This window comes from Amphiprion ocellaris, chromosome 6 (assembly GCF_022539595.1).
Source record: "Amphiprion ocellaris isolate individual 3 ecotype Okinawa chromosome 6, ASM2253959v1, whole genome shotgun sequence".
NCBI classification, from domain to species: domain Eukaryota; kingdom Metazoa; phylum Chordata; class Actinopteri; family Pomacentridae; genus Amphiprion; species Amphiprion ocellaris.
In genome coordinates, this window is record NC_072771.1 from 18,502,602 (window position 1) to 18,526,626 (window position 24,025).

The following is a 24,025-nucleotide window of genomic DNA, read 5'->3' on the forward strand; positions in this document are numbered from 1 at the left end:
AAAAAAACTAGTGACGTTAAGCGGCTGATTTCGCGGGAATTGTTTCTGTTGCTCGCTGTGAATGAGTAAAATCAGACTTTTCTTAAAATATAGCACATTATCTGATATTACACAGATAAAAACCGACGCTTCACCTCACCTCTTCTAAGGTAGGACCGTTGCATCTGTCATATCAGAGTTATTTTCATAAAAAATGTCGGCATGTTTTGGAAGAGCTCTTTACTAATTATCATGAACGCTAACTTAGTAGATTAGCTTAAACCTAGGTGCGGTTATTTAATATGTATATAATAACGTAGACCTCTTTTACGTTTCTAGCAGGACAGTCATGTTTTCCGACCTGAGTGCCCAGAAGGAGGGCTCCTCTCTGCTCTGCCGTCCTGCCTCCGAGGACCAGGGGCCGGCGGTGTTTGAGAGGACGTCGCTGGCCTACAGTCCTTCCTCTGAGCGCTACGGAGTCGGGGAGCGAAGCTTCAGCCGCCAGTATGCTCATATTTACGCTGCACGGCTCATGCAGATGAGGCCCCTGCTGTCAGAGAGAGCTAAGGAGAAGTGGGGTAAGCTCAGGTCAATCTCACCCTCATCTGGAGCACTGAAGCACCACAATTATTTCAGTGTATTTTCTAATGTTACTTTTTTTGTCTGCCAGGATCAGATGTGCTCATCAGGAAGCTGTGTGATCTGGAGACAGGAGAGCAGTGTTGCATCGTGGGGACTTTGTTCAAACGTATGGAGTTGCAGCCATCTATTCTAAAAGAGATCAGCGAAGAGGTTGGCTGTCATGCTGAATTCACTGGAGCGCATAAAAAAATGAAATTACCTGCTGGCATGTGTAACATTTTTCTGTTTTCCTCTCATCAGCACAACCTCCTGCCTCAGCCTGCACGAGCCAAGTACATTAGTGAAACAGATGAGCTGATTCTGGAGGATGAACTCCAGAGGATCAAACTCGAGGGCAAAATCGACAAAAACAAGTGTGTCACAGGTCAGTGTTTTTTCAGTAAGTCACCATCACATCAGCTCTGTACATACATCTTAACTATAAACAGATTCCTGTCTTTCTCTCTCAGGCAGTGTTATTGCAATATATGGAGCAGAGAGGAATGACGGGAAATTCACAGTTGAGGATTTTTGCACAGCGGATCTCCCTTTGCAGACAGCAAGACCTTCTCTCAGCTCTGACAGGTAAACACACACAAATACACTGTACATGCCATCATTTTGTGACAATAATTCCCATATTTGAAGTGCTTTCTTTGTCTGTGTTCAGGTTTGTGCTCCTGGCATCAGGCCTTGGACTTGGAAGTAGTCGTGCTGACAGCATGCTGGGGCTACAGCTGCTGGTTGACATGGTAACCGGTCAGCTTGGTGACCTGGGTGAGCAGAGCGGGGCAGCGACAATATCCAGGGTTCTACTGGCTGGAAACCTTCTGAGCCAAAGCACCCAGGACAAGGATGCATCAACAAAGGTGTCAAGAACTGACACTTGCATATACTTTTATTAGTTTTCACTGTTTCAGAAACATTGCCCTTGTAAACTCATCCACTCAAAACACTCTGTTACCTGTTTTACAGTGTCTGTTTTTTGTTCCAGGCCAAATACCTCACCAAGAAGACTCAGGCTGGCAGTGTGGAGGCCATTCGTTTGCTGGATGAGCTGCTGCTTCAGCTGGTGGTGAGTCTGCATCCTCCTCTTTGCACATGTTGCCATTTTTTTATGTACAGTTTAGACTGGGCTTTACTGATGACATATATAGTGTGGGCTGATAAGAAATGTACTACTACTTTAATACCTATAGATGATGTAAGCCATTGTGAGTTTGTTGAAAGTCGTCCAAGAGAACTGCTGCATGGAAACACTGGGTATTTTACTGATTTTCTTACATCAGTGTGATGAAGTATTTAGTTTTCTGTGTACCACTGTTTATTCTAGCCATGAACTGTTTCTCAATTGATTTTCAATAAATTCACAAAAATGCTATGTATCAGATTGAAGTTACTTATAGAATTATTGAGTTTTTTTCCGTGTTATGAACCTTGATGATAGTATTTATCCTGTGTGTCATATAAAATGAGTCAGACCTGTGTTTATATGTTATTACTGGGTATGTAATCTACGGAAATGTTACACTGGGTTCTTGTAGAGAACATATATCCTAACACAGACCCCTCCTGTCCTTGCTGTAAAGGCCAACCTGCAGACCATATCCACATGTTCTGGTCTTGCCCGTGACTCCACACATTCTGGCTCAACTTTTTTGACGTATATACAAAGATTTATGGCATGGTGATATCACCCAGCCCTATCTGTGCCGTATTTGGTGTGTTGCCACAAAATTGCCGTATTACAAGCAAGGCCCGTGAGTTCTCCCCAAACCCCCAACCTCACATTCATCAAGAAAAAGTACTAAAAAAACATTTTTCTGGTTATTAAATGTGAGAATTCTTGCTTTTTTCTTTTATCAGTGTACTTGAATGCTTTGGTGACAGCCCTATTTTCTCACATTACACTAAATACTTTTTGAAATGTTTCCTGGAGAGAAGGTAACACAGTTGGCTTTAACACTTTTTTTTAATCACAAATAATAGCTTTTGTCAAGTTGGTCATATTATGATTATTATCTAATGCAGTATGTTGCTACTCCTGCTGATTCAGGCTTCAGTTCCAGTGGATGTAATGCCAGGCCAGTATGACCCCACCAACTACACCCTCCCACAGCAGCCTCTCCACCGATGTATGTTCCCCTTGTCCTCCGTGTACCCCACACTACAGCTGGCCTCCAATCCATACCAGGCTGACATCGATGGAGTGAGGTAAACACACACACACACACACACACACACACACACACACACACACACACACACACACACACACACACACACACACACACACACACACACACACACACACACACACACACACACACACACACACACACACACACACACACACACACACACACACACACACACACACACACACACACACACACACACACACACACACACACACACACACACACACACACACACACACAGTCATCTAAAGTGTGTGTAGAAATGTTTTGGACTATATTTTTGTTTGTTTCCACAAAGGTTCTTGGGAACATCAGGCCAGAACGTCTGTGACATTCAGAGGTACAGCAGCATGGACAGTCACGTGGAAATACTGGAGGAAACGCTCCGACTCAGACACCTGGCCCCTACAGCACCTGACACACTGGGTTAGCTGATGCAGAATAAATCACAAGACCTCTGGTAGTTCGAAACACAATACAGGTTCATTTACATTATTTTCACAGTTTTTTGTTTTTCTTTCTATCAGGTTGTTACCCATTTTACCTAAAAGACCCTTTCATCTTGGAAGAGTGTCCTCATGTTTACTTCAGTGGCAATGCCCCAGCCTTTGAGTCCAAGCACATCAAAGGTCAGTATGTGATGTGTGTGATTTTTCTTTAGGTCCCAGAATGCAGAGAATAATTTTTTTTTCCTAGAGCATTTTCTTAAAATGAATGGCCTAAAAATCGAGCATAAACTTGACAGTTCAGCAACCAGAAACAGGAGGCAAACTGGTCTGGGTTATAAAACTCAACCGTTCTGGAAATCAAATGGCTATGGACAGGTGAGCGCTGGTCTGCTACGAGCCTGTTGTCATCATTTCAGTATAAAAATAACAAGGTTGAAATAATTTAATGTGCTACAAATACTACTTTTTCTGTTTATTCATAACTTATTTTGAGCTAATAAGGCTAGCAGGTAGAATACACTCATTACACCGTCATAGATTTTGTTTTTAAATCAAGTGATAGTTTATATCGTTTTCAAATGTCCAATCGATTGGTTGGAGAGTAGGTTCGATTATAGGCAAAGATTTTCTTTGGTTCACTACAGCCCTAATTTTTTTTTAGCTATGTGCCATTTGCACAGGCCTCTTTCTTAATGCTAATGTTTGTTCTTCTCCTGCCAGGTCCTGATGGTCAGGAAGTCCTTTTGGTCACAGTTCCAGAGTTCAGCAGCACCCAAACAGCTTGCCTGATCAATTTACGCACTCTGCATTGTGAACCAGTCAGCTTCTCAGCCTTCTCCGCTGACGAAGATGAAGAAAGTGAGATGAACATCAGCCACTGAGGGTTAACATCTATTAATATGCTGACACTGTCGCACACTATTAGTGCTTATTCAGACTTACTTCTCCTGACCGCAGACTATGTAAATCAACTTTGGGTCAGGAATTACCATCCATGCGACACTGATGCAGTCCAGCTCTAGTGTTTCCTGTCTTGAACTGTAAGGAATAGGAGACACACATTGTTTATTAATAAGCCTTTATTTGAAAAATAACTCTTCTACCCCACCTGTGTCAGTCTGTTACCAACTGTGAACTGCTTTTCACACAATAAGTGACTATTCCTACTGTAAAAATAGTTCTGCATGGGTGAGAACAGTGTAAATAATTCAGCTGTTTTTATGTGCATCCACAATAAACATCTTTTCATGAAGCAAAAGACACTCAAAAAAAAACCATTGAATGAGCCAGAAAATGCAGTGTGAACTTTCAAAATGAAATACCATTATTTAAATGGATCCATTTGTGTAAAGAGCCATTATTTCAAGTGTTAAGTAACAGATACACTATCTTAATATAGTTAATACTCTGTACTTCCCATTGCTTATGTCGTACAAAGACAGGATTCCTTGTTTCACTCTTCTACCAGCTCAAAGTACAACACGGCAATGAGAACTACAGTTAGGAGAGGATGGTTGTTAACTGAAACAAGCCCTGTGTGTTTGGTTTAATAGTCATCAATTTTGTACTCATAGTTGTAATCCAGGATGGAGTCTGTGAACCCACCAGGCGTCGAGGACTGTCCCTCCCCTACGAGCCACGAGTCGTACCAGGATGTAGTGGTCTCTGGTGTTGTGGGAATTGTCGTTGTTGTGGGTGGTAACATTGTCGTCGATCTTAACCTCATTAATCTCTGTTTGCGAATGCGACGAATACGAGCAATCTTCATCCTCCTCTGCCTTTCAGTGAGACGTGAATTTGCAGAAAACCCGTTGTTGCCGTTGACCACGTTCCTGTGGCTGTTACCAACTGAGGAATGCTGTGTTCTGCTGGTGCTGTAGCTGAGTCGAATTGGCTTGTTGCCATGGAGGGCCATGATCTGCAGAGAAGTTAGGGAACACACTTTATACTCTGTAGAACAGACAGGTATTGACGGTGGTGTCAATTCAGAGTGGGCAGAGTCTTACCTGCTTGATGCGGTCCCAGTTGGACTTGGCCAGGTTGAAGCTGCAGGCGGTCGCTCCCGACTGATATCCCACCACACAAAGTTTAGTCACAGGGGAGAAGCCCTCAGCTCGAGCCGTCACACGGTACTCTCCTGGGTTAAGCAGCCTCCAGTAGTCGCCTGTTGATGCTACAATGGCAGAGAAGGGAGAGACTCTGTTTAAGGAAGTTTGCTCTTTGTAGTTTTCCCAGACTAAAATAAAAATTCAATGAAGAGCAACATTGAAAAATGCTTCATCAAGCTTTAAAGCCCCTGAAATAAAACAATCTGTTTTCAAGAAAGATCAGTGTTGTGAGCTGTATGCTGACCTGTGGTGACGTCATGGTTTATCCCCTCAACGGATATCGTGGCGTTTGCAATAGGGTTCCCCTGCTGGTCCTTCACGATCCCTCTGATGCCACGATGGACCTAAAGAACAGGGATAGTTGAGTCAGTGAAGCAGGCAGACACATGTAACCAACAACAAGTTACATGAGTAGTATTCCAGTATAGTTGTTCTGTAAAATCAGTTCCTCTGCCTTTTCATAAACAGTTTTGTGGCAAATTGGGCTCAACTACATTTAGAAAGACAAGAATTACACACTAGTCTAAAGGTGTATTTATATGGCTCAGTCAGGTTTAAGTTTGCTTTGATCTTTGTTTCCCTCACAACAGGAAAGGTAGTGTTTTTTGGTGAATAAAAATGGCTTGTAATTTAATGTAACAATAGGATATGATCAGCAATTTAAGTGTTGCTGAAAGCCGTCTTTAAAAAAGCAGATTTGTAGGCTAAGTACACTGCTGGTCAAAACTTGTAGAGCGCCCCAGTTGTTCCATTTTGTTACTGAAACTCAAGTAGTTCAAGTCCAATGAATAGCTTGGAGTGCTACAAAGGTAAGTGGTGAAGTACCAGAGGTTAAAAAAAGGTAAGGTTACCCAAAACTGAAAAATAATGTAGATTTCATAATTATACAAAAAGGCCTTTTTCAGGAAACAAGAAATGGGTTAACAACTTTAAGTTGTTCTGCAGTAACGGAGGTTAATCAAGTCTTGAAAGTTGGTGCTACCAAATCCTACAGATGTCCCAGTTTTTCTTGATTACTTACAACCCCCTCAGTCTGCATAAATGTAGTGATGGAACACACCATGGCATCATACCCTCCAGAGTATTACTTGAATAGTATTGTACTGCAGAAAGTAGTGTGTGTGCTATAAAAATGAAGAGGACAAGGCAATTCACAATAGAAGAGAGACAGACCATCATAACACTTAAAAATGTAGGTCTTTCCTACAGAGAAATTGCAAAGAAAGTCAAGGTGTCAGAACAGTTTTCTTCATCAAAAGACACTCAGAAACTGGGGGAAACTGACAGGAAGAGGTCTGGAAAACCCAAAGACACAACAGAATCAGAAGACAAGTTTGTGAGAGTCAAGAGCTTGGTGATAGGAGCTCACAGGACAACAGCTTAATAGTGGTCGTAGTAAGAAGTCTCAGTTTCAGCTATGAAGAGAAGACTTCAGAATAAGAAAAACATGGCTTGCCTGGGCCATGAAACACTGCCACTGGACTACTGAAGACTAGAAGAAGGTATTATGGACTGATGAATAAAAAATTGACATCTTTGGCTCATCACAAAGGATTTTTGTACGCTGTCAATTAGGAGAAAGGATGGTTCCTCAGTGTGTGACATCAGCTGTCAAACATGGAGGAGGAAGCGTGATGGTCTGGGGCTGTTTTGCTGGATCCAGGGTTGGTGACTTGTACAGAGTGAGAGGAACCCTGAACCAAAACGGCTACCACAGCATTCTGCAGCACCCTCTGGTATGAGAATAGTTGGTCAGGTTTTCATCTTACAGCAAGATAACGACCCAAAACGTAAGTCCAAACTATGCCTACCTCAGGAAAAAAGAACAAGATGATGAGCTTGAAAACATGCAGTGTCCAGCACAGTCTCCAGACTTAAACTCCATGGAGCTGGTTTGGGATGAGCTGGTCAGAAGAATGAAAGCAACGCAACCTACAAGTGCCACACGTATGAAAACTTCTACAACAGAGTTAGGAAGAACATTCTGAAGAATATTGGCTTTCCATTGTGGAAAGAATGCCATGAATGTGTTCAGCTGTTGTATCTGCCAAAGCTGGCTACTTTGAAGAATCAAAAGTTTAGAATACATTTTGGTTTGTAAATAGATTTTTTTAACCTTCATTTGTTTATTTGTTATATGCTTTAATTTCAGAGTACAGTGAGACATTAACATGCATAATTTCTAATTAAAAAAAATGGAAAAATTCTCAAACTTTTGACCAGGAGTGTACATTTCATTTATATAGAGCAAAATCCAGTGAAGGAAAATAACTAAGTACATTCACTCATTTAAGTGTAATTAAGTGCAAGTTTGAGGTAATTTTACTATATTTGAGCATTTCTTTCTCATGTGACTTTATACTCCTACTCTACTACATTTGAGAGGTAAATACTGTACTTTCTACTCCGCAGCATTTATCTGACAATTTAAGTTACTTTTAAGAAGTGGACAATTTCACAAGCTTTAAAGACACACAACTTTGTTAAATGTAAGACCAGTGTTCCGGTCTCATGGAAAGCAGTGTGTAGTCTTCATCACATTTTAGATGTCTATGTATTGTTAACCACTTCACAAAACTGTATACGTGTTTTGGGTTTTTTTTGGGTTTCATTTCAGTAAATACGGAAATGATCCAATGTCTCAGAAAAAAAACAACAATTAGAAGAAAAGTCCAAGAACTGAAAACAGATTTGTAAATTATAGCTTTGTTTTTTCTTCTTTCCTCTACTTTTAAGCATCTGCATCCACCTGTAGCACAGAAAGGTAATGCATAGTGTTCCTAAATTCAGTTGTGTTTCTGCTTTTATTTTTAGGCAGTACAGCCTTCTGCCAGTGCCACCTTGTTTCTCTTCGACATGCAGAATCTAGTTATTTTCTGTGATGTGCTCTTTGAGATGTTTTTCACCAATTTTGCTGTTGTCTTTGTGGTAATACTTTGTTAAAGGACCTAAAAGAAAAATCTTGTGTATGTCCTCCTCATTAGGATAGAGACTTGTGCTGAGATGTTGGAAAGTGAGAGGTTTAAAATTTGATTGATAACCGGCGATTATTTGGAGAAATGTAAAAACTGGTGTAATAATTTATTTTCATTACTTTGTTAAAAGCAACGTGACAAATTACTTTGAGTTTTGACTGCATCACTGTTTGTGTGACTGACCTGCTCCATGAATGTGAGCATTGCTTCTCTGTTTTTCTCCCACTCATGCACCAACTCGCTCTGATGAGGGAACTTGTCGCAGCCCAGGAATACGGACAGCTCGAAACAGTTGGTGTGCAGGTAGCTGAAGTCATTCATACCTGGAGAAAAGGTCACACACACTTTAACCTCTGAGCCTGTACTGCACAAACCCTCCACCAGGGTGTGCTGTAAACACGCAGACATTTATAGCTATGACTCTGGCCGCTTACTGCCTGTGATTGGCTTCCATTTGGCCCGGTTGACCAGGCCGAGCCCCCCTGCTGCTGTGTCTCCATGGCAGGATCTGTGGTAGCTGTGTGTCATGGTCAGGTGTGTGGAGGCGTAGGAGACGGCCAGCCACCTGAACAGGGACTCGTCTGCAATCACCCGGGGCTCATCTTCAGGCTCAGCGTACTGGTAGCCGGCACTTCTTCCTCTGTCATCCTCCTCCTCTTCCCTGTGGTCATAACCCTGGTTGTGGAAGTCATAGCCACGGTCGTAACCGTGATCATATCCATGGCCCCTATACTCCTCCTCTGGCTCTGCATAACCTCTACTCCTCCAGTCTTCCTCTGGCTCCTCATGGTAGCCCCTTCCCCACTCCGTCACATCAAACCCTTCGTCCTCATACCTGCAAGAAACAATCCCAGTTGAACTATCTAAGTGTGGTGGAGTAACAGTGATGCAAGAGAAAGTAGGAAGGGAAATGAGAATTTGGGGAATAAATTAGTGTAATGCAGATGACGGAGCATGAAATAGGTTGAGCAAGTCGTACTGTCTCTTCTTGCGGCTGTGGGGTTTCTGGCTCTCAGCAGGCTTATTGAGACGTAAGCTGTCATAAGGATAGGCCACAATTGTCTCCCCGCCCTGGAAGTTTGCACCCAACACAAATGGATGGCTTTCCATCCAGGAGATTATGGCCCTGGTCTCCACAGCCATCTGGAACCAAAACAGGAGGATCAAGATCACACAAACAGAGCAGGGAAAACCGATGTTAGCACAACATACCCTCATTTTTGTAGAACACAAGCACACTTACAAAAGTGTACTTTTTTTTTTTTACAGGCATTTATTTAAAAAAAAAAAAAAACAACAACTTGCATTTGAGAAGAGAGAAGCAATGGAGCTCTTATATCTTCAATATTTCTAGGCCACAAAACAACATCACCCGTACCTTTCCTGAGCTGCCAGCATCTGAGTCGTCTGGTATGGGCACATGATGGTTGGGGGTTAGTTTGGGCACCATGCCCTTATCCTCAGCATCCCACAAGATACTGTTGAGGTCAGGGAAGTTCTGGAAGATGTCAAAGCCGTCCTCTGTGAAGTGTCCAGTCATCCAACTACTCAGATCTGATCCCTGCAGGGGAAAATTTGGATAAAGGACACAATGATCACCAAGATTCACTGGCATTTCTTATTTCTGCTTCTTATTTTTTTTTTCTCCATTTCTCTAGATTTTTTTTGCCACTGACCACTTCAAAAGCTGTCTCATGTCCGTCGGGGTTGAGAGAGGGCACCAGGTGGATGCGTATTCCCTCCACCAGGCGCTGTGCTCTGGGGTTTCTGTCCTTGTACTCTTTGCACAGGTACTGCATGAGAAGCAGGATCAGCTCTCGACCCAGCGCCTCGTTTCCGTGGAGACCTGCTGTGAAGCGAAACTCAGGCTCACCTGAGGAGACAACCGGGAAAGAGGTAATTATGTGGCAACCACAATTTTCTGGCCTCCACCTGGTGTTTATTAGTATTTACAGGATGCATCCATGGTGCCATTACAGTCTAGGATCATGTCAACCAAACAGCATCTCAGACTGTTGGAACACTAGAGAGAAAACAGATGCTTTAAGGGCTTCATTCTGATATTGATCATGCATAAAGAAGTGCTGAACATTGCAATTTAAACAGTCCTGTCTGCCTGGGTTGTATTCCCACCTATTTCATGCTCAGTGGGGTTGCCAGAGATGACCATGGCAATGATTTCCCGTCCTTTGGAGCTGCGGCCCAGACTGTAGATGCTGGTGATGTTGGGACACTCGTCGTTCACTGACTTCATGAGCTGAACAGATGAGAAGATTGAAATAGTCACTGTGCAAAGAACTGATCATAATATCACACAAATGTTGCTTAGAAGGTGACCATTGTGTTCCTGTGGAAAGGTCACATTGCCCTCTGGTGGTTGAAGTTACTAACTGAGAAGGACTTAAACCTCTGCAGGGAATTTAATATCAATTCATATTAAAGTGGATACAAGTAGACCCCCGGGTTTAATGTTGTGAAATTGCATAGTTTTCTGGAGAATAACTAAGGATTTTCAGTGGAATCGGTGCAGATGTTCAAAGGGAGCATGCACTGATACTCACTGCAACCATCTCTGTGTAGCTGTGGTGCTTGAACTCCAAGTAATCCACAGGAGTCACTTCATTTTGCCTGTACAGAGCATCAGCCAGATCTGCGAGCGGAAAAGAACCAAAAGTATGTTATTTATTTTGTGTGCTTTAGTGTGCGTACATGTGACTGTGTCTGGGAGGCTCACCAGGCAGGGGACAGCCTAGGACCTCCAGCCTCATACAGAGAGAACCGTTCCAGCTCTGAGGGATGATCCGGATGTAGCGGGCCAGCACAGGCTCCGCGAGCTGGTTCATCACAGGAGTGTCCTTATCACTGTTTCCAAAAAACAGCTGGACAGGAGGGGATAGATGGGAAGAGAGTGGATCAGGGAAAGATGAGGGAGACATGATACATGGTGCATAAAGCAGCAACACAATGAGCTCACCCAGTCAGCGTATCCATCATGGATGGTGGTCCATTCCCTGCTGTCATTGCTGAAAGCCAGGAAGTAGGACGTCACGTAGTCACTCCTGAAACAAGATGAGGGCAACGTGTTGAATGTAGGAATGTAGGACAAAGTGTACTCATGAGTTTGTGTGCATTTGTGTCTTACTCATTTTGGGAATCTCGTCCCTGAGTTATGACTCCGGTGAATTCTGTCTCCCTGCGAGCATCTATCTCAAACCAGTTGATCATGTCCTCTAAATTTGCACACCACGCTCCACCTATCATGTTCTCCTCATCCTCAGACCCCTGGGAACCACACAGACCAGAACACATGCGGCTGATTCATTGACATTTTCAGCACGAAACTGCATATCTGCATATTTTCAAGGCAATTTAATTTATGCAGATGCTACAATAGCTTGGAGTGAAAAAACAGATGTGTGTTTTGTGGAAGATTTATCAGCTGATTTAATTACTTAGCCACATAAAAGATTCTTAGACTATAAAAATGGAACGAACATAAACTGCCAAAGCTGCTAATGGAAACGACAGACTCCGCAATAACAGTATTTTCCATTGTTGCTGGTCCCTTGTTATTATTTCAAGGCCTGGCAGTGTGTAAGTGATGGCTGCAGTCTGTAGAGTTATTTCTAAGTGTTGAGGCCACAGCTGCCCTGCCCTGACAGTCGCGTACCTGCATGTTGAGACGAGCCCTCTGAGGTGCAAAACTGTACTGAGACATCGAGGAGGCTGACAGCTGGTCTGGCTCGATCCTGTGGGACTCCATCCCCAGGGGAGGACACTCTGCCACATAGATGATATGTTAATTCCAGGAATAAAGCGTCTGCATGTCGTTCAGGTTTGAACAGACTCACTCTTTGGCTCTTTGAAGACACGTGGCCTGTTCCTGGCTCGCTCTTCGGCCTCCTTCAGCTTCTGCGCTCTCTCTGTCAGGGGTCAGAAAAACAGTCTTAATGCAAAATAAATGGGCTGAATATTTGTTCCCAGAAATGATTGAGGAACTCATCATTATTGTGCAAATTTCAAATGCCAAAAATCCCCCAAGAGGACGTGAAGGTTTGGAGTGCTGTGAAAAAAACAAGAAAAAAACAACCCAGATGTTGTGATTTGGCCCTCAGTGGAAGTGGTGTGCTGTAATGAAACTCAGATCATTCAGACATTTACTGCTGAATAAGAGTACAGAAATCATGAATCATATTTTAACATGCTGAACCATGTGACATATTGACATACTGTAGTTTATTGCTGGTAACATGGCTGCCAGACGTTGTCCTCTCAGTGGGATGTAAAACATGTTGTAAGTCCCACTACTGTCAAATTCAAAGCAAAATTAAATTTGCATCTTTTCCTCCTTGCTTTTAGTTCCTCTGTCACGTCTATAGCCATGGCCAAAAGTTTTGAGAATTACACTAGTATTGGCTTTTACAAAGTTTGCTGCTTCAGTGTTTTTAGATCTTTTTGTCAGATGTTACTATAATATACTGAAGTATAATTACAAGCATTTCATAAGGGTCAAATGCTTTTATTGACAATTATAGTAAGTTTATGCAAAGAGTCAATATTTGCAATGTTGACCCTTCTTTTTCAAGACCTCTGCAGTTCGCCCTGGCATGCTGTCAATTAACTTCTGGGCCACATCCTGACTGATGGTAGCCCATTCTTGCATAATCAATGCTTGGAGTTTGTCAGAATTTGTGGGTTTTTGTTTGTCCACCCGCCTCTTGAGGATTGACCACAAGTTCCCAATGGGATTAAGGTCTGGGGAGTTTCCTGGCCAGGGACCCAAACTTTGGATGTTTTGTTCCCCGAGCCACGTAGTTATCACTTTTGCCTTATGGCAAGGCGCTCCATCATGCTGGAAAAGACATTGTTCGTCACCAAACTGTTCTTGGATGTTTGGGAGAAGTTGCTCTCGGAGGATGTTTTGGTACCATTCTTTATTCATGGCTGTGTTCTTAGGCAAAATTGTGAGTGAGCCCAGTCCCTTGGCTGAAAAGCAACCCCACACATGGATGGTCTCAGGATGCTTTACTGTTGGCATGACACAGGACTGATGGTAGCGCTCACCATTTTTTCTCCAGACAAGCTTTTTACCAGAAGCCCCAAACAATCGGAAAGCGGATTCATCAGAGAAAATGACTTTACCCCAGTCATCAGCAGTCCAATCCCTGTACTTTTTGCAGAAAATCAGTCTGTCCCTGATGTTTTTCCTGGAGAGAAGTGGCTTCTTTGTTGCCCTTTTTGACACCAGGCCATCCTCCAAAAGTCTTCGCCTCACTGTGCATGCAGATGCATTCACACCTGCCTGCTGCCATTCCTGAGCAAGCTCTGCACTGGTGGTACCCCGATCCCGCAGCTGAATCAACTTTAGGAGATGGTCCTGGCGTTTGCTGGACCTTTTTGGGCACCCTGAAGCCTTCTTCACAACAGTTGAACCTCTTTCCTTGAAGTTCTTGATGATCCGATAAATGGTTGGTTTACGTGCAATCTTAGTATCAGTAATATCCTTGCCTGTAAAGCCCTTTTTTGTACAAAGCAATCATGGCTGCACGTTTCCATGCACGTAACCATGGTTAACAGAGGAAGAACAATGATTTCAAGCACCACCCTCTTTTAAAGCTTCCAGTCTGTTATTCTAACTCAGTCAGCATGACAAAGTGATCTCCACCTTGTCCTCATCAGCACTCTCACCTGTGTTAACGAGAGAATCACTGACATGATGTCAGCTGGTCCTTCTGTGGCAGGACTGAAATGCATTGGAAATGTTTTTGGGGGGATTAAGTTCATTTTCATGGCAAAGAGGGACTTTGCAATTAATTGCAATTCATCTGATCACTCTTCATATCATTCTGGAGTACATGCAAATTGCCATCATAAAAAATGAGGCAGCAGACTTTATGAAAATTAATATTTGTGTGATTCTCAAAACTTTTGGCCACGTCTGTACTCTTAGTTTATGTCATTGCACTGCTGTTTTGTATTGCTCAGTTGCCAGATTTTACTCAGTTTCCTCTTCAACTCTTTTTCTTTTATAGTTTGACCACTGTTTTTAATCGAGTCAGTGTACTTTACCTTGGCTCTCCTGTTGACGTGGTTGTCTTCATACGTGTCTATACTCAAAGTCTCTATGATTCCAGGCACCTCTAACATGCATTTATATGCACAATTGCACGTAATGAACTTTGTGTCTTCTCTCGCCTGTAGTTGGTCCTTTCTGTCCTGTCTCTTCTATTTCTGTCTCTGGAGCTGCATGTGTCCAATCTGCGGTTTCTGCTTCCTCCTCCTATCTGTCAAGTGTTCATGTTCCTTTGTTTGTTGTTTGTCTGTTTGTCATTGCTTTCCTTTTCTCTCTCCCCTTCTCCATCACCCCAACTAGTTAAGGCAGATGACCACCCTGCCTGAGCCTGGTTCTGCTGGTGGTCTTTAATTGTTAACCCTTTGATACACAACATGGGTCAAAAGTGACCCAAATCCAATGGAAAATGGGTATCTCCTGACCCACACTGCGTATCAAAGGGTTACAAGGGAATTCTTCCTCTCCACTGTCACCAATATGCTGCTCACTAGGAATGCTTAGATTTGTTGGGTTTGTACATGTATAATTTTGTCAGGTCCTGATTAAATATATTTAAAGTCAGGTCATTTGTGTTATATATAATATTCCCTGACCTTCCTGGGATCTTTCTGCATGGAGTTTGCATGTTCTTCCTGTGCACACGTGGGTTTTCTCCGGGTACTCTGGCTTCCTCCCACAGTCCAAAAACATGCTGAGGTTAATTGTTAACTCTAAATTGTCCATAGGTTTTGAATGTGAGTGTGCTTGTTTGTCTCTAAGTGTGGCCCTGTGATGTAGTGGCAACCTATCCTAAGTCAGCTGGGATAGACTCCAGCCCCGCACGACCTTAATGAGGAATAAGCGGTGTAAAGATAATGGATGGATGAATGGATTAATGGGTGGATCTAATAATGCATGGCCTTGATCTACATATTTAAATTAATCAGGTTATTGTGAGGGTTTAATTGTAATATTTAAATTACTCGTTTAAATTACACATAACAGATAATACTGCACCACTCTACCACCCACCACAAGTGGTTAGAACAAGACATAGCAGCCGTGTTTGTAGTTGGACTTGAATGAGTGTTGTTGACCTTGTCTGATGCTTCCAGCTATCCCGACTGAACCACCCCAGTCTTATTTCTCTGCTGGACAGCAGTCTGGCTCAACAGCTCTATAAATAATCATGACCAGACTTGAATATCTCACTCACCTACAGATGCACAAGTGGACACATGCACTTATTTACGCACAGTTATGCAGTGTGTGTAGGTATCAGTGTTACACATGAATGCTTTAAGCCTCTAAACTTCTGTTTCAAATTAGCTGAGAATTCTTTTCACCGTGAACCCAGTTTGCAGTGAACTGTGCAGACAGGACGTGCCCTATTGACACCAGACCTGACAGTGTTATATATCATCTGCTCCATGCTTTACTCCTCAACCGCAAGCTAACCTCACTACACACAGCAGACACGTGGCAAAAAAGAAAAAAAAAAAAGAGCTGAATGGGATGTGAATGGTCATAATCCAATGTATGCAGATCCCTCTCGGTTGATCTCACCCTCTTTGCCTTCAGTCCAACTCACAAAAGGTTTCTAAACTCTTCATGATCCTAATTTTCATTGTGTTTTTATTGGATGAACTTTTGTTCCGGCCAAGTAAGTTAGAGCAAGCAGCACAGACACATTAGTATGGTGGGAAACAACATCTGCATTCTGTTACAACAGAAATGTGAGTGAAGGGACATCTACGTTGTGATCTTTTATAACTTTTGTGCTTTGGTCACAGGCCATGTTCTTTGGTCTTTGTCAGCTTCAGTGTTGCATGTAGTTTGACATGATTATGCAGAACAGTGTTACGCAAGAAAGAAAAAGGACCCACATGTGGGCTCTCTTACCTCGTTCTTCCTTCTCCCGTTGTTTCGCTGCCCTTTCTCTCTCTCTCTCCATCCACTTTTCATCCATCTCATCTTCTTTCCTCCCTGCAGAAAACAAAACAAAAAAAATATGATTATATTATAGCTCTCATCACAGCAGCGTATAAGCATGCCTCTGTGCATGTTATTTTTTTTAAAAGCCATTAAGAACGCTTAACACTAAAAGGGCTCATTATTTGTAAATCTGGAAAGTTATTGACCAGACTGTTGTTTATCCCTTTTCTGTGCTGTTTGCTTTTTCGGCAGGAAGTTTACTGTGGTTTAACCAGTGGGCCTAATAGAAAACATTTGTTAAGGATGAGTTTCCTGTGTGTGTGTCTGTGCACGCACTCATTCCGTATTCGTCATAGTCATCATACCAAGTCCCCTCGTAGGGAGCAGTGGCCGTGGGCTCTTCTGCGTAAAAAAAACAAGCAAGAAATTAGACCACTCATTTAATCAGTCTGAGGCACAGCTGCATCACAAGTGAGACTTTATAGGATTACATAGTTTTATCTGCAGTTTTACAGCTTAGCACAGCCCTGATTTGTTCAACCACAACAGTAGCTCTCTATTTGGATGCAACTGTGACGCCCACCATGCAATTAACTTGTTAAATCTTTAATTTACATTTACAAGAATCATAACCTGGTTGGGATCTGATGACAGGGCTTGTTTTTAGCCCACAACAAAACTATGGAAAGCTTTGTTGACTAAGTGCAACCGAGCAAACCCACCCACTCCTGTCTGAAAAGTAGGGCAGATTTCCACATAATAGTATTCTCATGTGACGCGCTGAAAGTCACAGATGGAATGGATATTTCTCATGCATCTTAACTCTTAGCTGAGATTCCTTACTGGCTAACTGTGCAATCGAAAATGTGTCATATGAACTGATTTTCTAAAATGTTTAAGTGACAACTGTTACCTGGTAGATTTTCCACTATGATTTCAGGGCTGACCTCTTTGCCATCAGGAAATGGAAGATTGTCTGGCACCTCATCTGCAAAACAATGCAACAATTATGCACCGCAAAAGAAATAGGAGAACGTAACAGAAAAGGCAGGACGAGCCAATATGAGTGAATCAGTGGAAATGCTGGAAGAGTGGAGGTACAGTGTAGCTGGCTGGAATCACAATGAGAGCATGTCAGTCGGGTCCAGATGAGCGTCACAGGGCCACACGACACACTGTTTCCAGCATCTGATCCCATGGAAAATAAGAGTTCAGTCTTTTGTCCTGCGGAACAGCTGAGGGGTGGTCATTTTTGAGCCTCCTAATTAGATCCTTAAGATTAATTGCTAATCTGAGATTAAAATCTATACATTTATCTGTAGTTGTGTGCCACTTTAATTTATACTCCAATGAGTTTACTAAATATACAGCTGATAATCGTCCAAACACGTCTAATGAAATTGTTTAGAAAAATTGATAGATTATTGTGCACTTCAAAGCATGCATTGTCAGTGGTGCAAAGTAAGTACATTGACTAAAGTACTGTACTGAAGTACACATTCACGTTTCTTGTACTTTAAATAACTTTTTACATTTTGTACAACTTAATGTTTCTACTTTACCACATCTCTCTATATAAAATATAGAAATATGAAATTGTTTTTTTACTCCACCACATTTGTCTGACAGCTTTAGTTACTAGTTACTTTTCAGATGTTTCATGACATGATGTTTTCATGTATTTTCATGTAATTTGTTGTTTTTGAAATTGAAATTTTATTGCAATCTGAGAGATTTTTTTATAGGCCAAGAACATTCTCCTATGTTTTAAAACGTATAAACCATTAAAAAACTGGATCTCTAAGCTGCATTGTCACAAAGCTGATATCAGGGCAAATGTATTGAACCCCTTGACGTCTGAATTTATTTGCAATTAAACAAAAAACTTTTTTTCTGTGTTTTTGCTTTCCAGATGATGCTAAAATAAATGGAGATTGTTAATTTATCAATTACACATAGAGCATAGATACATATATATATAATAATAATAACAGATATATAATAATTAGGTCCCACTCCGACCGGTCCTATGAGAAACCAGTGCTTGCAAAAGGTTCCGAGGTACGTATTGAATATGCACAAACCGGCATTGGGGGAATGGATACACTATCTCGGCTGCTTTTGAAGGCAGGACTGTTACTTGTAGTTGAGTATCATCCCAGTATGGTAGTAATGCTTTTACTTATATAAAGGATCGGAATCTAATCTTGAGTACTGTGTCATGCATTTGAGTTCAAATTGTCTAGAAAGCCATCTTTTTCTGCTGCGACTCTTTCTGAAGTTAAAAATTCTGTAAACCTTAATGAAGATCTGCTTCTATCACTCCCCATAGTTATATTTCAGTTATGGATTTCAAACTACAGTCTACTGTTTCCTGCTTAGATGTGTCTATTATTAATACACTGAAAGCAGTAGTGATGAAGCAGCATGGAAGTTGTTGGCTCAACTTCATTTCTATGGTTTGACTTAATTTTTTTTAAGATATCTGAACCAAAATGTTTTAGTTGACAGAACTTGAATTTTTAAGTTTGATAATAATGTATAACAGTGGTGATGCAACTAGTTAGCCGAGAGGTTGAGTTAATTCAGGTTGAATCATTTGTCTGAATTGTCTCAGCTTCTCTATTTTCACAAATGGCATCATTTTACATAAATAAGCTCTGAAGTGCAAAATATCACAAAAGCAAAAAAAGTTATAAAAGCCCCATTTTGGTCAAATCTATTACTTTGTTGTTCCAATGACCTCCTGGGATTTTCCCACAGAGGTCATTATGGCTTCATCTCATCTTATTCATGTTTCATAAACTGTCACCCCCTCAAACATCCTCTGTCAAAACAAAGAAAAAGACAAAAAAACCCACTCAGACATACATGTGGCATCCCAGTAATCACTGTCATCTGTTCCAGTCTTCCCATCAACTTCAGGGGCAGAAGGAGTGGGATCCACCTCCTTCCAGTAGCTGTCATAGTTGTCAGTCGCAGTAGCGTATGGGTCTTTCTCCTCTGGTTTCCAGTAGTCGTCATAGATGTCAGGGGTTGGAGTGGACGGCTGTTTCTCCTCTGGTTTCCAGTAGTCATCATAGATGTCGGGCGATGGAGTGGACGGATCTTTCTCTTCTGGTTTCCAGTAGTCATCGTAGGCATTGGTCACAGCAGCAGCTGGATCTTCCTCCTCTGGCTTCCAGTAGTCGTATGGGGGATCTGTGCTCGGAGTGTCGGGCTGAGGCCTGGATGGTGTTGGCTCAGCCTCCCAGTAGTCATCATCCGGTTTCCAGTACTCATTGTCTGTCAGAGAAGCAGATGGAAAGTATGATGGGCTCAGAAGTCTAGACAAAAACACATTTTATGGTTCCCAGGTTGATATGTGCAGATGCTTTTATTCTGGGACCAAAATACTAAGCGATGAACAAACAGCACTTTCTTAGAAATATGATTCAGTAGCTGGTATTGGGAGAAAACTGAAGTGAGCAGGAATAAAATCAGCTTTTTCTTGTCCACATTGGAACAAACTTGCCCTTCATAACTGGCTTAGGAGGAAGTAGGTGATTATCCACAACTCTGCTTGATTTCCAGTCAGTAAGAGGTGATTGCAGCGTTGCCCTTTACACTTGCTGCCATTTTATTCCTGGAGGTCACTTGTACCATGAACCACGATTGTAAAAGAAACCAGGAAACAGAAAGGACATCTCCAACTGCAAACAGGGTGAGTCAAACTGGCTCTATTAGAATCCACAGAGCCTAGAATTAGTTTCATTTACATGACATCACATTGAAAAGTCTATGGGCTGAAGGGAGTGTGGATGTAGCCAAAAGGAGGAATACTAATTCTAATACTAATTCACAAAACCAAAAGCGCTAAAGCTTTTTTGGTGCTTTCATCAGGTGAGCAATTTTCATTGAGATTAGCGGACACCATCTTTAAATCTGTTAACCAGTTCTCCATAGTACATCTAAGCAGAGACAAGGAGGAGATCACACATCTTCTAAACATTCTTCTTATTAATCCCCACCCCCTGAATATTGTAATTTTCAAAGATCAAAGTCTTCAGGCCCAATCAACTCTGATTCAAGTGACAAATTTTGAGGCAACCTATCAGATTTCTGTGCTTTCTGTAACCAAAAATGGCTTTATGTGTCTTTTTTTCCCACCTCAATACCTGCAAGCAGACTTCATGTTCAAATTAGGTGAAGGTTCTCTTTACAGTCTACATGCTTTGCTGGTTTTCAGTGATTAAATGTCCCATATAAAACCACTTTTTTAGCAGGTTAATGTAAGTGTCACATGTCCACAGAATGTGTCTTTCAAGTTTCAACTCAAAATGCCATACAGATCGTTCATTCTACCATGCCTGTATACTTGATTTTAGTCCTCTTCCAAACTGTGTTTTTGCTTTAGCGTCAGACACTGAAACAGCTAGTTTCAGTAAATGAACTGCAGCTGTCCACACCCCTTTCTGAAGAAGGCTGTGCCTTCCCTGTTAGTGCCATGGATAACTCAGAGAAAACGAAGCAGGAGAAAAATATTGCTGGCAATGAAAACACAGGAGCTCAACCGTGGATGATAGAACCAGTGACTGTATATAAAGAGCCTCTGAAACGCCAGTGATAAGTTTCTCAGTGTGGTGGCTCCGACCATGGCCACCTTAGCAGTACCTGACTCTCCCAGCTAATCTAAAAATGAGCAGAGAGGTGGATCCAGAGTGGAGCTGAGATGGACCCTGTGGAGCTTTCTTGGCTATGGGCTGTTCTATGACTGCGCCCACCTGTTGCTCAAATCTCAGCTATGTGCAGCTTTAAGCCTTCAGACATTTTAAATGGATGAACGATATAAAAATTCCCTCCTTGTACCTTTGTCATGAACGGGGAGATTTTCTATACAGACCAAAAGCATTTTTGTACCTGGTTGTAAACATATTTATTTTTGCTCTGAAGTTGGACATTTTAGCATGGGGGTCTATGGGGACTGACTCGACTTAGGAGCAGCCTCAGGTGGACATTAAAGGACCTGCCGTTTTTGGCACTTGAGGTTGCCGCCTAGTTTGAATCAGAATTGTACCAACAAGAAGAGATGCTTGAAGAAGATGCAACATTGATATGATTGTTTTCCAAATGTTTGGACGACAATGTAAATAAATGATTAATTTCAGCATTCTCAGGGAGCATCTGTATTCTGTTTTAAAAAGTGAAAAGTAAGACTTAACCCTCTGATCCCCACTCTAGGAATGTTCATACAGTCTCTGTGTGTGCTTCTCACCAACATCAGGATAAGGGTAGTCCGTGTACGGCTCGGGTTCAGTGGGCGGTTCAGTCGGGATTGCTGGAAGCATCAGACAGACACAAGGTCAACAACACTTATTCAAGTACAAATAAATCAAGTAAAAACATGGCCGCTCTGTCCGTTCTCACCAGTTGTGGTGGGGGGTACTGTTGTGGTTGTCTGGCGGTCCTTTTTCTTTCCCTTCTTGTCAGTTTTGGGCTTTTTGGTGGCTCTGGGGTCCTTGTTCTTGTTCTTATCCTTCTTCTTCTTCTTTTTGCCTTCTTCATCTGGTGCTCTCCTCACCCTGCCCAAAACACCTGGACAGACAAGGAGAACAAGAGAGGTTCTGTAACACTCCTTTGCTTGATTTTAGTCACAATCAAATCAGGCACTTTGCAGTCAGAATAGAAATTCCCAGAGAAATCATCTTCCTTTCTGTCTAAATTCTCTCCCAGACTAGATGTCCATCATTAGTCGTGTCAGTATCCTGAAATCATGTCAAAAATAAAACCTCCTCATCTATTAATGTTACATCTGTCAACTATTTAGTAGTGGGTTGCAGGCAGATGCCAAACTTCATAATCAATGAAAGAATTTTCCTTTTGTAGACAAAAGTTTATAAAAGATGGTCAACTTTCTGTTATTGTTTGCATAATTTCTAAGCAATGCATGTGAGATTTGAATTACACAATTATTTCATCCCTGTCATGTTAAAACACAGTGCTGCCAGGGAAAATCCAGTCTGCCAGATGCATTTCAGTGGTTGCTTGAGGTCCATGACTATTTCCTTTTGAGGCTGTCTGAAGTCCTGAGGTACGTTCATGGAAAACACATCCCTCTCTTTCCATTAGTTGTGCTCCATTAACCACAGTTCAGTTTTAATGACACAAAATCTGTCCAGATACTCAATAAATATATCACTCTCACCTCCGCAGCATCAGTGAGACTCATTAAAAAGCTAGTTTGGACTCATGGGTATTAGAGTTTGAAGCCTAGTAAGTAAGCTCCAGAAAACAGGCTTATTGCTAATGTGCATTAGTCTTCAAAATCCATTCTTCCAGCGTGAGTGTACAGCACAGTCAGCATTAATCATGCAGGGTTACAGCAACAGAGGCAGTGGAAAAGGTCAGAGTGATAAAAAAACCTGTCTGCAAGATGCTCAAGTCAGTGTCTTCATCTCTAAACTAATGCATCTGAAACAGTAGTGGACAGGTGAGCACATGGACTTTGTCATGCCTGTTGGAGCTGTCAGAGACTGTGCTAGTGTCTGTGTTGGCTCTTCCATGTCGTGACGATCCCCGAACAGCTTGGATGTCTCGTCTGCATAACATATCTGTGTTCTTTTAGGTCTTTCTCCACTTACCTGCCTGTGCAGCCTCCGTGTCCCTTCTGACCTGGGTGCTGTGTCCCAGTGGGTGTGGGTCCACTGAGAGTCCCTGCTCACTTTCTGGGTCATCCAGGGACTCATCTCTCAGCTGATCCACTGCCTGCCTCTCCTCTTCAGACTGCCGGAGAGAAACTATCCCCCCAGCGCTCTCCCCTCCTCTGGGGATCAGCAGGCAGCAGCACAAGGCCAGCAGAGCCACAGTCACAGTCTGGCTTCTCATACCTCCTGCTCTTCCAACTGCAGAATCCTTTGGTTTGGAGTTTGTGCTTTTCTGTCTGAGCTGTCCAACGCTCACTCCAATTTACCCTCCAGAAGATTTATACTTCAGTCTTTCTTCTATTGTATTGTGTCCATGTGATCCACACTTTTTACTCCAGCAGGGAAGTCTCTGCAGCTCCACGGTCTACTCACAGCCACAGTGTCCACCAGACTGAGCTAGACAGAGATGGAGTGGGAGGGGGGTAGGGAGAGGCAGGGAGGGAAGGGAGGTGGGTTGTAGAGACAGACAGAGAAAGATATGAAGCAAAGCAGCAATCCAGTCAAATGAATAGACTGGGTTCCTAATTGCCCTGCAGCTATGGTCAGCTGAAAAAACAGCCAGAGGATCCCCTTCACCTGGCTGACGAGTCAGAACAGGTGCAGTGCTCAGACAGGATATGGGGGGAGGTGAGTGAGGGAGGCCCCAGACAGCAGCACCTCCTGGGTGAGAGAAGGAAGCCTGTTTCTCTGCACCTCCTGGTGAATTCCTCGGTGGAGATCTTTCTCCCTGCAGACTCACCACAGAGCAGAGCAGCGGAAGAGAGGAGAGACTCCTCAGACACCGAATTCCACAAGAGGAGGAGGAGAAACGGGGATAAAGGGGGAGGATGGGGATTTCGTGTGCGTGTGTGTGTTAACAAAACCAAACAGAGGAATTCAAAGCAAATGAAAACAGGCAGGAATAAAACATAAATTCTTTTTCAGTCCAGGACTTGTTATGGTTGGATCTTTGGTTTCCATCTCTTCTCTGTGGCGCGCTGTCATTCTTTCCTCACAGTGTTACGTCGTTTGCTTCCTGGAGA

The 24,025-nt window shown here is 42.4% G+C and overlaps 2 protein-coding genes across 3 annotated transcripts; one reads left to right on the forward strand and one right to left on the reverse strand.

The window, feature by feature from the left end:
• Nucleotides 1-4,587, forward strand: pold2 (polymerase (DNA directed), delta 2, regulatory subunit). 2 transcript variants are annotated; one of them, XM_023279930.3, is made up of 11 exons: nucleotides 1-149; nucleotides 319-557; nucleotides 650-771; nucleotides 862-985; nucleotides 1,071-1,185; nucleotides 1,271-1,469; nucleotides 1,595-1,675; nucleotides 2,657-2,814; nucleotides 3,100-3,227; nucleotides 3,329-3,430; nucleotides 3,971-4,587. In XM_023279930.3, exons 2-11 carry the CDS (start codon nucleotides 329-331, stop codon nucleotides 4,129-4,131), a joined length of 1,419 nt encoding a protein of 472 aa, XP_023135698.2. In that variant the 5' UTR covers nucleotides 1-149; nucleotides 319-328; the 3' UTR covers nucleotides 4,132-4,587. The 2 variants fall into 2 exon arrangements, with proteins under 2 accessions (XP_023135698.2, XP_023135699.2); XM_023279931.3 differs by having other exon boundaries at nucleotides 14-149; nucleotides 322-557.
• On the reverse strand, nucleotides 4,312-23,749 carry aebp1b (AE binding protein 1b). The gene is made up of 22 exons (XM_023279929.3): nucleotides 22,941-23,749; nucleotides 21,727-21,894; nucleotides 21,575-21,637; nucleotides 19,192-19,605; nucleotides 17,234-17,308; nucleotides 16,657-16,722; nucleotides 16,288-16,371; nucleotides 12,185-12,256; nucleotides 12,004-12,113; nucleotides 11,476-11,615; nucleotides 11,308-11,392; nucleotides 11,068-11,212; nucleotides 10,895-10,983; nucleotides 10,467-10,590; nucleotides 10,010-10,206; nucleotides 9,712-9,894; nucleotides 9,313-9,476; nucleotides 8,768-9,168; nucleotides 8,517-8,656; nucleotides 5,603-5,702; nucleotides 5,257-5,423; nucleotides 4,312-5,168 (listed from the first exon to the last, which is right to left on the reverse strand). The coding sequence occupies exons 1-22, from the start codon at nucleotides 23,182-23,184 to the stop codon at nucleotides 4,797-4,799; spliced, it is 3,603 nt and encodes a 1,200-aa protein (XP_023135697.2). The 5' UTR covers nucleotides 23,185-23,749; the 3' UTR covers nucleotides 4,312-4,796.
• Nucleotides 23,750-24,025: the final 276 nt, after the last annotated feature.

Excerpts from the sequence above, each read along its gene's own strand:
- pold2 (XM_023279930.3), top strand. The coding sequence starts at position 329 with ATGTTTTCCGACCTGAGTGCCCAGAAGGAGGGCTCCTCTCTGCTCTGC. Across the intron at positions 986-1,070 it reads CAAAAACAAGTGTGTCACAG|GCAGTGTTATTGCAATATAT; the intron begins GTCAGTGTTTTT and ends TTTCTCTCTCAG. Across the intron at positions 1,470-1,594 it reads ACAAGGATGCATCAACAAAG|GCCAAATACCTCACCAAGAA; the intron begins GTGTCAAGAACT and ends TTTTTGTTCCAG.
- aebp1b (XM_023279929.3), bottom strand. The coding sequence starts at position 23,184 with ATGAGAAGCCAGACTGTGACTGTGGCTCTGCTGGCCTTGTGCTGCTGC. Across the intron at positions 19,606-21,574 it reads CTACCCTTATCCTGATGTTG|ACAATGAGTACTGGAAACCG; the intron begins GTGAGAAGCACA and ends CTTCTCTGACAG. Across the intron at positions 5,424-5,602 it reads AAACCATGACGTCACCACAG|CATCAACAGGCGACTACTGG; the intron begins GTCAGCATACAG and ends CTGCCATTGTAG.